The sequence below is a fragment of the Miscanthus floridulus genome, chromosome 17, assembly GCF_019320115.1.
Source record: "Miscanthus floridulus cultivar M001 chromosome 17, ASM1932011v1, whole genome shotgun sequence".
NCBI classification, from domain to species: Eukaryota; Viridiplantae; Streptophyta; class Magnoliopsida; order Poales; family Poaceae; genus Miscanthus; species Miscanthus floridulus.
The window spans coordinates 15,727,481-15,740,432 of NC_089596.1; the positions used below are offsets into that span (position 1 = coordinate 15,727,481).

At 45.4% G+C, this 12,952-nt stretch overlaps 1 protein-coding gene, 1 long non-coding RNA gene and 1 pseudogene across 4 annotated transcripts; 1 reads left to right on the plus strand and 2 right to left on the minus strand.

Annotated features, from left to right (window-relative positions):
* Positions 1-5,084: 5,084 nt before the first annotated feature.
* On the minus strand, positions 5,085-6,333 carry LOC136519130 (uncharacterized). 2 transcript variants are annotated; one of them, XR_010774696.1, is made up of 3 exons: positions 6,199-6,333; positions 5,317-5,476; positions 5,085-5,224 (listed from the first exon to the last, which is right to left on the minus strand). It is a non-coding gene; the product is annotated as an uncharacterized lncRNA (long non-coding RNA). The 2 variants fall into 2 exon arrangements; XR_010774695.1 differs by having other exon boundaries at positions 5,101-5,236.
* LOC136519129 (probable serine/threonine-protein kinase PBL25) lies at positions 5,230-8,002 on the plus strand (annotated as a pseudogene).
* A 1,112-nt stretch (positions 8,003-9,114) lies between these two features.
* Positions 9,115-12,574, minus strand: LOC136519127 (isovaleryl-CoA dehydrogenase, mitochondrial). Of its 2 annotated transcripts, XM_066512780.1 has the most exons (14): positions 12,340-12,574; positions 12,111-12,221; positions 11,707-11,973; positions 11,531-11,575; positions 11,318-11,358; positions 11,120-11,229; positions 10,948-11,024; positions 10,784-10,834; positions 10,640-10,704; positions 10,318-10,472; positions 10,171-10,211; positions 10,045-10,099; positions 9,826-9,882; positions 9,115-9,487 (listed from the first exon to the last, which is right to left on the minus strand). In XM_066512780.1, exons 1-14 carry the CDS (start codon positions 12,492-12,494, stop codon positions 9,341-9,343), a joined length of 1,377 nt encoding a protein of 458 aa, XP_066368877.1. In that variant the 5' UTR covers positions 12,495-12,574; the 3' UTR covers positions 9,115-9,340. The 2 variants fall into 2 exon arrangements, with proteins under 2 accessions (XP_066368877.1, XP_066368878.1); XM_066512781.1 differs by having other exon boundaries at positions 11,318-11,366; positions 12,111-12,486.
* Between the last annotated feature and the right edge of the window lie 378 nt (positions 12,575-12,952).

A 12,952-nucleotide genomic window follows, 5' to 3' on the forward strand; every position in this document is an offset into this window, starting at 1 on the left:
ACTTCAGCTTCAACTCCATTTGTTATTTTAATTTTTCTTTCTCCTCTTTGTAGGGTCCTCCTTGTATGGAATCCATGTAATGAATTTGCAACATAAATAGTTGCACCTGAATCAATCCACTAAGTAGATTTTGCATAACTGAAAATATAAGGACTCATCTATGAATGTAATAATGTCATCACCTCTCTTCAAAAGGCTCTTCAGGAAATATGGACAGTCCCTCTGGTAATGTTCATACTTCTTGCACCATTTGTATTGATCCTTGTCAACTTGGGCATTGTTGTTCTTCTGATGGTGGTCATTCTGAGGAGCTTTCCCTTGAGGTTTTGGCATTCTTGTTAAAGTTCTTCTTTTTGTTGTCCTTCACAAGGTTAGCAGAGTCACCATGTGAGCTTTTAAGTTTCTCCTCTTCTTACACACACATTGCAATGAGCTTCTTAATGTTTCATTTATCGGGCTACATGTTGTAATTAACAACAAAAGTTTTATACACTTTAGGCAAAGAAGGAAAAACCAAATGAATCAGGAACTCATCTTTGAGCCCCAAATCCATTGGCTTGAGCTTGGATGCCGTGTTGCTCATCTTCAATATGTGCTCTCTTATCCCTCCACCAGAGTATTTCTCATTGAATAACTTCTTGATCAAGGTGCTTGCATAAGTCTATAAAGAGCCAGTAAATTGACTCTCCACTTTCTTGAGATATTTAGTGGTGATGTCACAATATGAGATTGACCCCCTTATTATATCTGAAATAGTGGACTTAGCCACCATCAAGCACTTGTGGTTCGAAATATCCCATTTCTTACAATCAAGATCGTATTTCATTCTCACTTCTGCATGATCTCGCTGCAAGCAGTGAAATCAGCATCAGTTTCATTCTCTTCCCTCACTGGGTCCACTGGCTCAGTAGAATACGGAGAAGTAAGCGCTAGGTTATTCTCGGACAGCGCAAGTGCTAATTCATACTTCTCTTGCCATACATGATAGTTGCCCCTTCAAGAGGCAGAATGTGCGAGATTACTTTTTACTCGCTTCTTTCTAAATTATAAGACGTTTTGACTTTTATAAATAAATTGCTTTTATTAGGTATCTAAACATAGTATATATCTAAGTATATTGTAAAAGCTATGGATCAAAAAACACCCAACAAAATCTTATAATTTGGAATGGATTGATTTAATATGTACCGTACATTCAGTAGCATATAGGGGAAGCAAACAAAGAAATGGTCGGATCGATATGAGTGCTATATCATCCGATCCTCAACAGTGCGGTTTCGTTTCGTCCCACAGCGGAGAACGATGAAGAAGATTATTGGCGACTCGATCGGCAGTCACTTTCCATATATCTCTCTCGCGTGTGGACGTACGCTTCTTCCGTCGGTCCATGCTTATGCTGATATGCATGCATCATCCATGGACCATACGCGGATATAACTCCTACAACAAGCTGCTGAAAAACGGTAGGAACACTGTCGCCGCTGGCACGAGTCGTCACGTCTCACCGGACGCTCGGCTCGTTCCCTCTGCATCCTCCTCTCTCTCTACATAGTAGCAATATCTAGAATGAAGTGTGTGTGTGCGCGCTGCTGAAGCGGCAGAAAAGGGAACCGGCCGGGGCGTAAGAATCTGCCATGGACGGAGCTGTTGGTGTAGCGTCGCTGTCAGGCTTGGGATTGAGTTGAACGCTCAATCGCTCATGCTCCAATTGCTTGGATACTGTCAGTTGGTGCCTTCGTGGGGTTGAAAAGGATTTCATTTTCATGCGCACCTGCCTTTTTACGTGGCCTCGAGTGTCGGAGTAGAGGTAGCTTAACGCGTCCGCTAGGGTGTCGAAGGTGGTAGCAGTGCAGACGCGGTCCAGTGGAGGCGGTGGAGCTTCCCGTCGCTCACAGCACGCCCTCTAGATCGGACTAGGGTTAGGAACCTCGGTGGGGCGCCGGCGGCTGCGGTGAACCTCGTCCTTGCGCCCTGGCCCCCACCTTTCTTTTTATAGCGCTGTGCGACGGGGCCCATCAGCCATGATCAAGAACCCAATTGGTCGTTGGACCAAACACTACTATCTCCAGTGGGCAGCGAACATTGGCTGCAGGGATTGCAAGTCTTCTTTTTTTTTTTTTTTTGAAAGTAAGGGGGATTGCAAGTCTAGCCTAAGCTACGCTCCCTTCCTCATGCTATGCTATAGCGACCTGCAGGGGAAAGGTGTTCATTTTATAGGTCATTCATTTCACCCTTTTCCGTTTCTTTTTCGGAATGCGTCGTTCTCAATTGGCCTCCGTCCCAACGCTCCACCATGGCTAGGAGTCTCGGCCCCCACATACGCATGCAATGTCCAAAACTCCAAATCATGTAGATTGGTGGTCTCGTACCTGTCCTCATAGCAGCCTGCAGAGGAACCAATGCTTCGCCTGATAAAAGGCTCAAGCTCCTATTGTTTAGCGCGTTGGGGAAAACAGCAGCTCACCCATCTGACAAAATCTGATAAATTTGAGCTAGCTGAGAGGAGAAGAGAAAGGACCGGCAAAGGAATAGGTAAAAGGCCAAATAACCCTGTTGTTCTCTTGTCTACGTGGACAATAGTTTTGAGTTGACCCGGCGAATGTCAGGGAAAGGGACCATATGATGTCAAGCGAGCGAGTAGACGGTGGAGACGCGCGGCCAAGGATGTGATCTGGCAGCTCAGATGCACCACACGTAGCCGATGAGTTAATAAAGACTTCAAAGCTAAACTACCGTCGTTTACTGTACCGCGACGGACTTGAGACGCTGTCTGTAATTTCTCTCTCGTTCTCCCCTCCTTCTCTACTTGGCCTTATTTTGCTATGACTAATCGTTGCATTGCATCTACCAAGGATCTCAATCCGACACATGCATGGCGGCCTCTCTCTGTGGGCTGCGCCCGTAAAGCTAGCAGTACGCCAGTACCCTGTACCCCCCACACCTATCTTGTTCACTTGAACAGTGTTGCGGTTGCAGCAGGACCAGTCCGGACACCGGACGCCGGATGCATGTGCGTACTGCTGCTGCCTGCTGGTACTGCAACGGGGCCGCCGGTCCTGCTCCTGCTCACGCCTACGCGCCAATGGCAAAGAACCATGCAACAACATGGCAGGTAAAGCAAGTCCCAAGCCCACAGCTTCACTCCACAGCCGCCGCGCACTCTTTAATGGCACGCGAATATGGATATATGGATTGGTGGATCGCGGATGCATGGGTCCGCTTCACTTCACTTACGTGCGTACTACAGGGCCGCCGAGGAGAGTTTTCGGCGTATTTATATTTGTTGAATGAATGGGCCTCACTGCTCAGCTTGCAATAGTAGTAGTAGTATAGTACTCCATATGAATCTGTGATATGACATGACATGCAAGATCCACTCCATCTACGGTACAGAGGTGGTCCTTTAACTAAAGTCAGATAAAGGCTCAGGGCATTATTATTTATGCACCCCACAGTGTGAGGGATATTTTCCATCTAATCCCTCGGACTCGCGTCGGTCGGAGTGTTATTCAGGTCTCTGAACTCTCAAAATCCATTTATTTAAGTTTTCGAACTTGTCTTAAGCTATCTTTGATGATGAACTCTCAAGACGCCAAACTTGCATGGCGCCATGGCGGCAAGACATCTCTTACAATGATCAAACAAGGCAATGGTGGAAGATTCTTGATTGCAAATCTCCTTAGACCTTGTTTGGATATTATCATATTCACCTCAATCTACATGTGTTATGATGGATTGGAGTAAAATTTAGTTCAAGTTACACTCCAATATACCCCAATACATGTAGATTGATACGCATCCGGATACATCCGAATAAGGCCTTAGTGGTGATCGAATTCATGTCTCATGTGTGGCCTAGGCCCAAACTCAAAGGAAATGAAGTCAGCCATCCCCTTCCACCTAGAGATCACGGATTTTCAGCCTTGTCAGGGCGATGGCTGCAAGATCTGCTTCGTGGCACACATAGTGAGAGGGAGGACAGAAGCATAGTTGCTACATGCGGGACCTATGGTCACGTCTTGAGCCACGAGGACCCACGAGGCCACGAGACCTACAACATCGAAGCACGGAGTAGGTCTGGGCTGTTTGGATCTCGATGAAACCCTATAACTTTGAGGAGTGAGAACTCGGAAATTACATTTTGAAAGTTTAGGATCTAGATAACGTCCATGACAAATTCGAGGACCCGAAAACACATACTAGGATACCTCAGGACCAGATGACACCTCTCAACAGACTAATTAAGGACCGTCCGTGCATTTTTAGCTTTTTCCAGATCTATATCAAATTATCAATTATATAAGCAACAGATCTCACACTTGTGCATGGGGATTCGTACGCATGGCCAATGGCCAGCCAGTATTCCTGCTGCATCAGTCACAGCCTGAAAAGGGCAGCAGTGCCCACTGTACAGCCTCTCTCACGTGTCCTGCAGGCCTGGATCAGAGATTCAGAAAAAGGACTATCAGGTCGTGCAACCATCCTACCAGACAATAGACAATCCATGTCCCTTGAGCCTGTCGAAATCAGTTAAATTTCTGTTTCTTTTACCATTGATTCAAATCAAAACCTAAAAAGAGCCCAGTTGTTTTGCCACCACACAACCACAGCAGCAGCGGGCGCCTGCAACTGCAAGTAGACAGATCGAGTACAGACAAGGGAACTGAACGATTACCTATGTGCAGTGGCTGGCTACCGTCTCTGTCTGTAAAACCAGGTAGGTATCCACATAAAACCGACACCGACCAAAATCGGAACAACAACGTCTGATGAGGCTCCGAGCTTATCAAGCTCAACTCAACTGGCAGCTAGTTTATCACCGAGTAAAAACCCAACGTGTTCCAATGTAATTGACATTTCTATCAAAAAAGAAACAATCCAGCGGTGTTTTCTTCCTAGATGGAGTTGGGACTTTCCAAGGGAAGACATCACATCCAGCGCGTTAGCTGGGACACAGATCCTGGAAGACGCAAAGCGCTTCTAAGTTTAGCACCCCCCAGAGCCTATTCTTGGCTCAGCAAATCCTCCTCCGTGCAAAGGCATGAAGCCAATGCTCATCCCATCTGACCACATTTCCCCACAGAGATCACATTTACCGCGCACAAAGCACCAACACCGATCGATAGCCTGTATGCGAGATCTTTAGCACAATGAGGGAGGGAGGGAGGAGGAGGATGCGGCATATAGACTCCCACGCATGCTCTCATTGTCCACACAACGAGGTCTGCAGATTGGTCTGTGCGTTATAGAAGAGAGGGAAGAGGTTTACCAACTGCAAGAGCGGAGAGGATTAGGGATCCAAGGTTTGATACATACAGTTGGGAGAAGATGAGCTGCTTTGGATGCTTCAAGCCTGAGAAGAAGGTGCCTCCCCGGAGGCTGGAATCCAGGGAGGATCACGGCTGTGAAGAAGGCCCCGAGCCAGAATGAAGCACCTCCCAGGGAATCTGGTAAGGATCATAAGATGCTCCTGCCACTGATTGCAAAGAGAAATAAGGAATTAGCATGTTTTGTACTGTTCAAACTGATAGCATAAAATACGATTATTAGGAGCCATGTCGGCAAACAGATCAAACAATTAAGCAACAAATTAAATACAATGCACCACTGACACCCTTCCCCAGACCCCGCACATAGCAGGGAGCTCTCTGCACTGGGTACGCAGCAGTATAAAGATCCAAAATCTGCAATCCCCCAATACGTCCTGTTCTTCTGCACATCAATTTTATAGCTGGAACCTGTGGTTAAACAATCTATATATACTGTTAGCAGGGTCAGTGGTTTCCTGTGCAGATGCTTTTAGACCTGAAAATACCGACCACTTCAGTGTATCTTTGTTTAAGGACGAAACAACACCCCTGTGCCACTGTGTTCCCTCTGGATTATGTATATATTCCTCTGAACCGAATCTATGTAGCAATTATATTGTGCACTATCTGTTTCCCTGTCAGTGTCACATGTATTTTGGTGTTATACATACTACTGCAATTCATGTCCTTTTTTTTGAAAATAATGGCAGGAGCTCTGCCCACTGCAATTCATGTCTAGTTCTTAACTGTTATGGATGAAATTGGCTTTCAGTGATATAACATATTCATATACATGCTCTTCAAATTTGTTCAGCAAATGACAAGAAGAATCTGAACAACTAAATGAGCAGACAATAGAAATTTATGTCTAATGCAGGTTACCACTCACCTTTGCAGGGTCCGTCAGGCCATCACCAGTCACTTCAAAGCACAAGCACAAGCCATCATCTGAAACAGCAACAAGCATTGAACCTCCTAAAGGAAGTTGTTCTGTTTCCAAAACCGCAAAAGCATTCACATTCCGTGAGCTAGCCACGGCTACAAAGAACTTCCGTTCCGACTGCCTCCTTGGAGAAGGGGGCTTTGGCAGGGTATACAAGGGCAAGCTTGAAAATGGACAGGTACACACCACACAGAAAAACATTCAAACATCCTACGTACACACACTTGCTAATTCATCTACAGTAACCAGTGGCTGACTTGTTTTCGGTTTGCATGAACAGCTTGTTGCTGTCAAGCAACTAGACCTGAATGGGTATCAAGGCAACAGAGAGTTCCTAGTTGAGGTCCTGATGCTCAGTCTATTGCACCATCCAAACCTAGTCAATTTGGTTGGCTATTGCGCAGATGGAGATCAAAGGCTTCTGGTGTATGAGTACATGGCACTTGGTTCACTTGCAGATCACCTGCTTGGTAAGTGGTAGTCTTTTGTCTTCACTAACACATTCAGATATCACTATATCAGTGCTACATAATTTTATAATATGGTGAACAAGATACTTAAATGTTCAAATTTGAATTACCATTGCAGATAGCACTCCTGATCAAGTGCCGCTGAGTTGGTATCTCAGGATGAAGATAGCTCATGGAACTGCTAAAGGGCTTGAATACCTCCATGAGAAGGCGAACCCACCTGTCATTTACCGGGATCTCAAGTCCCCAAACATCCTTCTTGATGAAAAGTACAACCCTAAGCTCTCAGATTTTGGGCTCGCAAAGCTTGGTCCAGTCGGGGGAAAGACACACATCTCCACTCGGGTGATGGGAACATATGGGTACTGTGCTCCGGAATACATAAGAACAGGCCAGCTAACTGTCAAGACTGACGTGTACAGTTTTGGAGTTTTCCTACTGGAGTTGATCACAGGAAGAAGAGCGGTGGACACCTCCAAGCCAGCAAATGAACAAACCCTGGTTAACTGGGTATGCACTTCTATTTTATTACTCCACATATAAACTCAGAACTTGCTTGCCCATTGTGTTCATTGCAGTGGTCAGTTATATAATGTAGCTGACAACTGCAATGGAACACATGGAAATAAATACTAAAGCCTCAGTTAGGAATTACCCAAAGAAGATTTCTGGCACAAGGTTTTCTGACAAATTCATCTATGATCAACAGGTCAAGCCATTGCTGAGAGACAGGAAGAGGTACAATGAGCTAGTAGACCCTAATCTTAGAGGTGAGTACCCAGAAAAAGACTTGAGCCAAGCTGTGGGTGTGGCAGCAATGTGCCTACAAGAGGAAGCCTCAGTCCGGCCTTACATGAGTGATGCTGTTGTGGCACTGGGATTCCTCGCAGAAATGCCTGCTGGCTATAAACACAAATCTGGCCCTATACTCCAAATGAAACAAGTTGGAGATCCCTCACTAACTAATAGTGGTAGCGCTAAGCAAGATAAAGATGCATACAATCGACAAAAGGCTGTAGCTGAGGCCATTGAGTGGGGCTCACTGAGGCAGAAACAGAAGGCTCAAAGTCCAGAAAAGAAAGCTCAAAGTCAAGGTGCAACATCCCCTCCAGAAGCCAGCAGATTGTAAAAAACCTCTGTTGTGCATTAGGCTACCCACTGACTTGTAACCCTCCAATTTTGTGCAAGCCTTGGGGCCAAATTGTCCCACATAGCTTAGAGTTTGTAAATGAAGTTTTTCTCTCATAAAGACGTAAGGGATCTATAGTATTTGCTGTTAACATGTATGTGTTGGATCAGGAAGGAATTCTTATTCCATCTTGTATACATTTAGACCAATTTTGGGTCTATGATAATACTGATTAGCCTTGCTCTTCTATCTAACATCTGTAGAGGAGAAGGAGAAGAGGAGCACAATGAGGTTATACTGTTACGCTAATACTCTCTAGCTACAATGGTTCAAAGCGTTAGAAAAAACTCAAGTGGGCAAGTGACAGTGTCTCTTCGAATCTCTTCTACTACCAGCTAGATTTTTTCAAAAGACTTAGAGCCTGTTCGGGAAGGGAGCATTGATCCAGGAGTTTTTATCCTAAACCCTTCAATCCAAGCAGGCCTTGACCTGAAGCATCAGTATTAACGCTTTGGTGAAGTCCACCGAGGTACTTGAGTCAATAGAACCCTAAAGCTTGAGAGAGTGATCAATTATTTACTATGCAACATCAATGTTTAGAAAGAGTCTCTTGTAGCTTCACATAATGATACATCACTGAAAAACATAAGCCTACTCAGATTTAAAGGGCGTACCTAGTGCAGAGAGCTCCTACTCTGTGCGGGGTCTGGGGAAGGGTGTCAGTGGCAAGCCTTACCAATCGCCTGTGCAATGCGAGGAGACCGCGACTCGAACCCAGGACCTTCCGGTCACAGGCAGTAAGACTCTACCGCTTGCACCAGGCCCAGCCCTTCATAAGCTACTCAGATTTCATGTCTTTAAAGCGGCTGTGCAATTCTTGATTGTGTTGTCAGAATATTCTGGTCAGTAGCTGTATTCCATTTTTTTTTATTGTCATGTTTCCTCCACCAAAAGAGAGATTCATACTATTGCGACTATTTTTCACGAACGCGCTGGAGAGCTGTTATCGTGGCTATCAATGTAAACTTAACTTTAAAACCAGTTATGGGATAAAGTCTATCAAATATTCAAATTCACCACCTCAACTAATTTGTGCCGATGTTATTATTCATCAAAATGGAGAAGCTACTAAAATATTCTTGATGTGAAGATTCCTTATAAAAGCAATGCCTCTATTCTGCACTTCTTGAAACATTTATATTACTTTCTCGTCTATACTAATATGATAAAATGCAACTGACCAACATTGCATAAGTCACAGAGTTGTATCAAAAAACTTTATTGATTGAAAAATAGAACCACTGCAAGCAGCAAGTACAAGGAAGTGAATTTTATTTGATGTGTGTTTGCAGTTATACAAAAGCATGAGAGTGCTAGCGTAGCACGGAATGAACTATTGAACCACAGGGGTGATTTGCTAAGTATCTAAATCTCGCTCACCTCCTCCAGTAACAATATGCACTGGTATCTGGCTTGCAAAATAGAAATTTCAGTCCTCTTTGAAGAGCTCACGGCCAATTATCATTCTTCTTACCTCACTAGTACCAGCACCAATCTCAAACAATTTTGCATCTCTCAGGAGACGACCAGTTGGGTACTCATTTATGTACCCATTTCCACCAAGACACTGGATTGCCTGCCATAGTGAAAGAGTTACGAAGAGTTAGGGGAACATATAAAAATGGTGCAGACTACAAATTATTAGTTCAAAGTAAAAAAAAAATGTTATGGTTTATGATATGTTTTTTATTGGAAGAGATTGATTCTGTAATAAGCATTTATCAGACAAGGACAAATAGAGCTTTATGATAACTGTAACACAAATGCAAAATTCCTAGGTCAACTATTATTTTCCCAGGGGAGCGAAACAGAGTGGGTGCCTGCTGTTTAGTTGCATCCTTGGGAATTCATGAGAAAACAACACAGCAATATAGGTTAACACAATTTACAATAAACCGAAGAGAAGGGTTTTACCTGAAGTGCAACTTGGGTTGCATTTTCAGCAGCAAAGAGAATTACTCCTGCACAATCCTGATTAAAAAGATATATATATGACATGAAGATGGCGAGAGTTTACCATAATATACATCTAACTAGTCGTTTATTTGCCTTTAACAGCAGAACTACATGCAGGTAATGCGAAACAGAACTCCAGAGGAACATCAATGATATCTAATAAACTTATAAGGGTACCTTGCGGTCAACTTTGCCATTATCGCAGTCCCTAGCAACCGAGTATACAAATGATCTGATGGAAAATTGAAATTGTAGTGATAAGATGTTTAAACTTGTAAGGAAAAATATTGAGCAAGATCCTACCTTGACGATTGCAATGAGGTGTACATATCAGCCATTTTCCCCTGCATTACAAGCATACCCTTTATCGTTAGTGCCATGTCTGCACTAATAAATTATTGCACCATGAAGCACGAGAAAACAGAACACATGACAGCTACAAGGATTTACCTGTATGAACTGAAATTCACCAATTGGACGGCCAAATTGCTCCCTCTGGCGAACATATGGAAGTACAACATCAAGGCATGCCTGCATAAGCCCAATAGGACCCCCAGCTAATACAAGCCTTTCCAGATCAAGCCCTGACATCATGACATAAACACCTGCCACAAGAAAAGGCATAGAGATCGAAGGTGAGCATCTAGTTGAAGAACTCTTTGTAGTTCTAGTTTCATATGGGGTTTAGAAAATCATAGAATAAACACCTGCGAAAAGAGAAGGCATAGAGATCACAGGTGAGCGCCTAGTCAAAACAGTCAGGAGATAATACCTTTGCCTTCTTCACCAAGGACATTTTCACGTGGCACAAAGCAGTTCTCAAAAACGAGCTCACATCTGCAGATTAGATGCTGTTAAATTGGGCCCGAGTTCACCATTTTTTTATAATTATCCTGAGCAAGTAGAAACATCATACGTGTCGCTTCCTCTCATGCCAAGTTTGTCCAACTTCTGAGCAGTACTAAACCTGTAGTCATAAACAAGGACCATCAGTAACATGACCAGAAAGCTGTAGAAATATATGCGGTCATGTTCAATCATGTCCAATGATTCAATGAAGATAATGGAGTGATTCTATACCCGGGCATCCCTTTCTCGATTATGAATGCAGTTATTCCTTTTGATCCTGCAGCTAGATCTGTTTTTGCATAAACGACCTGTAAAATCCCAGCATGGATGAATTAGCAGGATAACATGAGTGCAGAAAGCAGAGGGGAATGGATGTAAGAAGAGCCCCTCCGCAGGAAAATACCAGTGTCTGAGCAGACGGCCCATTGGTGCACCACATCTTATTCCCATTAAGGACATAGCCACCGTCCACTTTCTCAGCTTTGCACTTCATACTGACGACATCAGAGCCAGCTGAAATTGCATTTCGGCAACGCGTCAGAAGGTACCTTAAATTTGAACTGGAACTAGAGAACAGCAATGGGAGTGAAATGGTACTGACAGTTGGGTTCACTCATCGCCAGTGCCCCGATATGCTCCCCACTGATCAGCTTCAGAGAGAAGGCAAAAACGCATGAATATAACCCATCATGATAGAAAACGAGAATTCGAAATTCTAGCAGTGAGCATCCTTATCCTAAAGAAAACTACGGTCCTGATGAAACATCAAACATCATGGTAATGTGAAGCAAGCAAATCTGGGAAAGCACAGCACCTTGGGCAGATACTTGAGCTTCTGCTCCGGGTTGCCGTGCCGAACCTGCACGGAGAACACACAAGTAGCATTACGCATGAGTACTAAGTAAACCAACGAACTGATTTGGTCAACGCGGTGTGTGTGTCACGGCAAATCCATAACCAGAGTGGGCAGCAGGGGCCGTGACGACTCACGAGCTGGTTGATGCAGAGGTTGGAGTGGGCGCCGTAGGAGAGGCCGACGGCGCCGGAGGCCCTGGTGATCTCCTCCATGGCGATGCAGTGGTACATGTAGCCGAGCCCCATCCCGCCGTACTCCTCGGGCGCCGTGAGGCCGTGGAGGTTGAAGTCCCCCATGAGCCTCCACAGGTCCACCTCCCGCGGGAAGTGGTTGGAGGCGTCGATCGCCGCCGCGTGCGGCGCGATGGCCTCCTGCGCGAACTTGCACACGCTCTCCTTGAACTGCCAGCAGCCGGGCGGGTGAGGAATTGGGTCGATCAGGCAACGGGCGAGGCGCAATGGCGGCGGCGGGCCCGCCGGCCGAGTGGAAAGTGAAAGTGAAGAGAGCGAGGGAGGGAGGGGGCGAGCGCGTGACGCACCTGCACCTGCGTGTCGTCGAAGAGGAGGGAGGACGAGGCGAAGAGCCGCGCCGCGCCGCCGCCGCCGGAGACCGCGGGCGCCGCGCGGCGGAGGAGCGCCGGGAGCCACCGCTGCATCGTCTCGGTCGGAGCGGAGCGCGGCACGTAACCAAAGCAAACCAACGGCTGGGTTGTCAGTGCAAGGGGTAGCTAGCTAATGCGGAGGGGGATAGCGTAGTGGTGGGTAAACCTGTAGCGTCTGCTCTCGTCTTCCTTCCTTCCTTCCCCCCTCCTCCGGATGAGCTGGAGGTGTAGTAGGCGGCGGCGCAGACGCAGTGATCGCCTGCCAACTGCATGGCGCTGCCGGATCGCATCGAATCGGATGGACCTGTTGTTGTTATCCATCCGCAGGAGGGGCCCCAATTTGAGTGCGTGCAGAGGTCAGAGCAGAGTATATGATGAGGTGACTCGGATGAGACGGATCGCCACGCCACGGCACCAACTCCTCCTCCGTGTTTAATTTTTGATTGCCTTGCCTAATGCCTATCCACGTCTCTCTCCGTATTTGAACAGCGACATGTTTGCTAGTTAGCACCAACCTCAAAACACAAGGTTAGTGCTCGTACGTATTTACAGCGCCAACCTTAAATCACGGGATAATACTCATTTCGTCCCAAATTAAATAATTTCTACAGTTGTTCTGACTCAAATCACTTTAATTTTACTTAATTTGTAGATAAAAGTATACTTACTGTACCAAACTAATTTCACTAGATGTTTCATGAATTTCATAATACATTTATCTGGTGCATTAGATGTTTTTATATGTCCCTATGAAATTGATCAAACTTAAAGAATGCAGT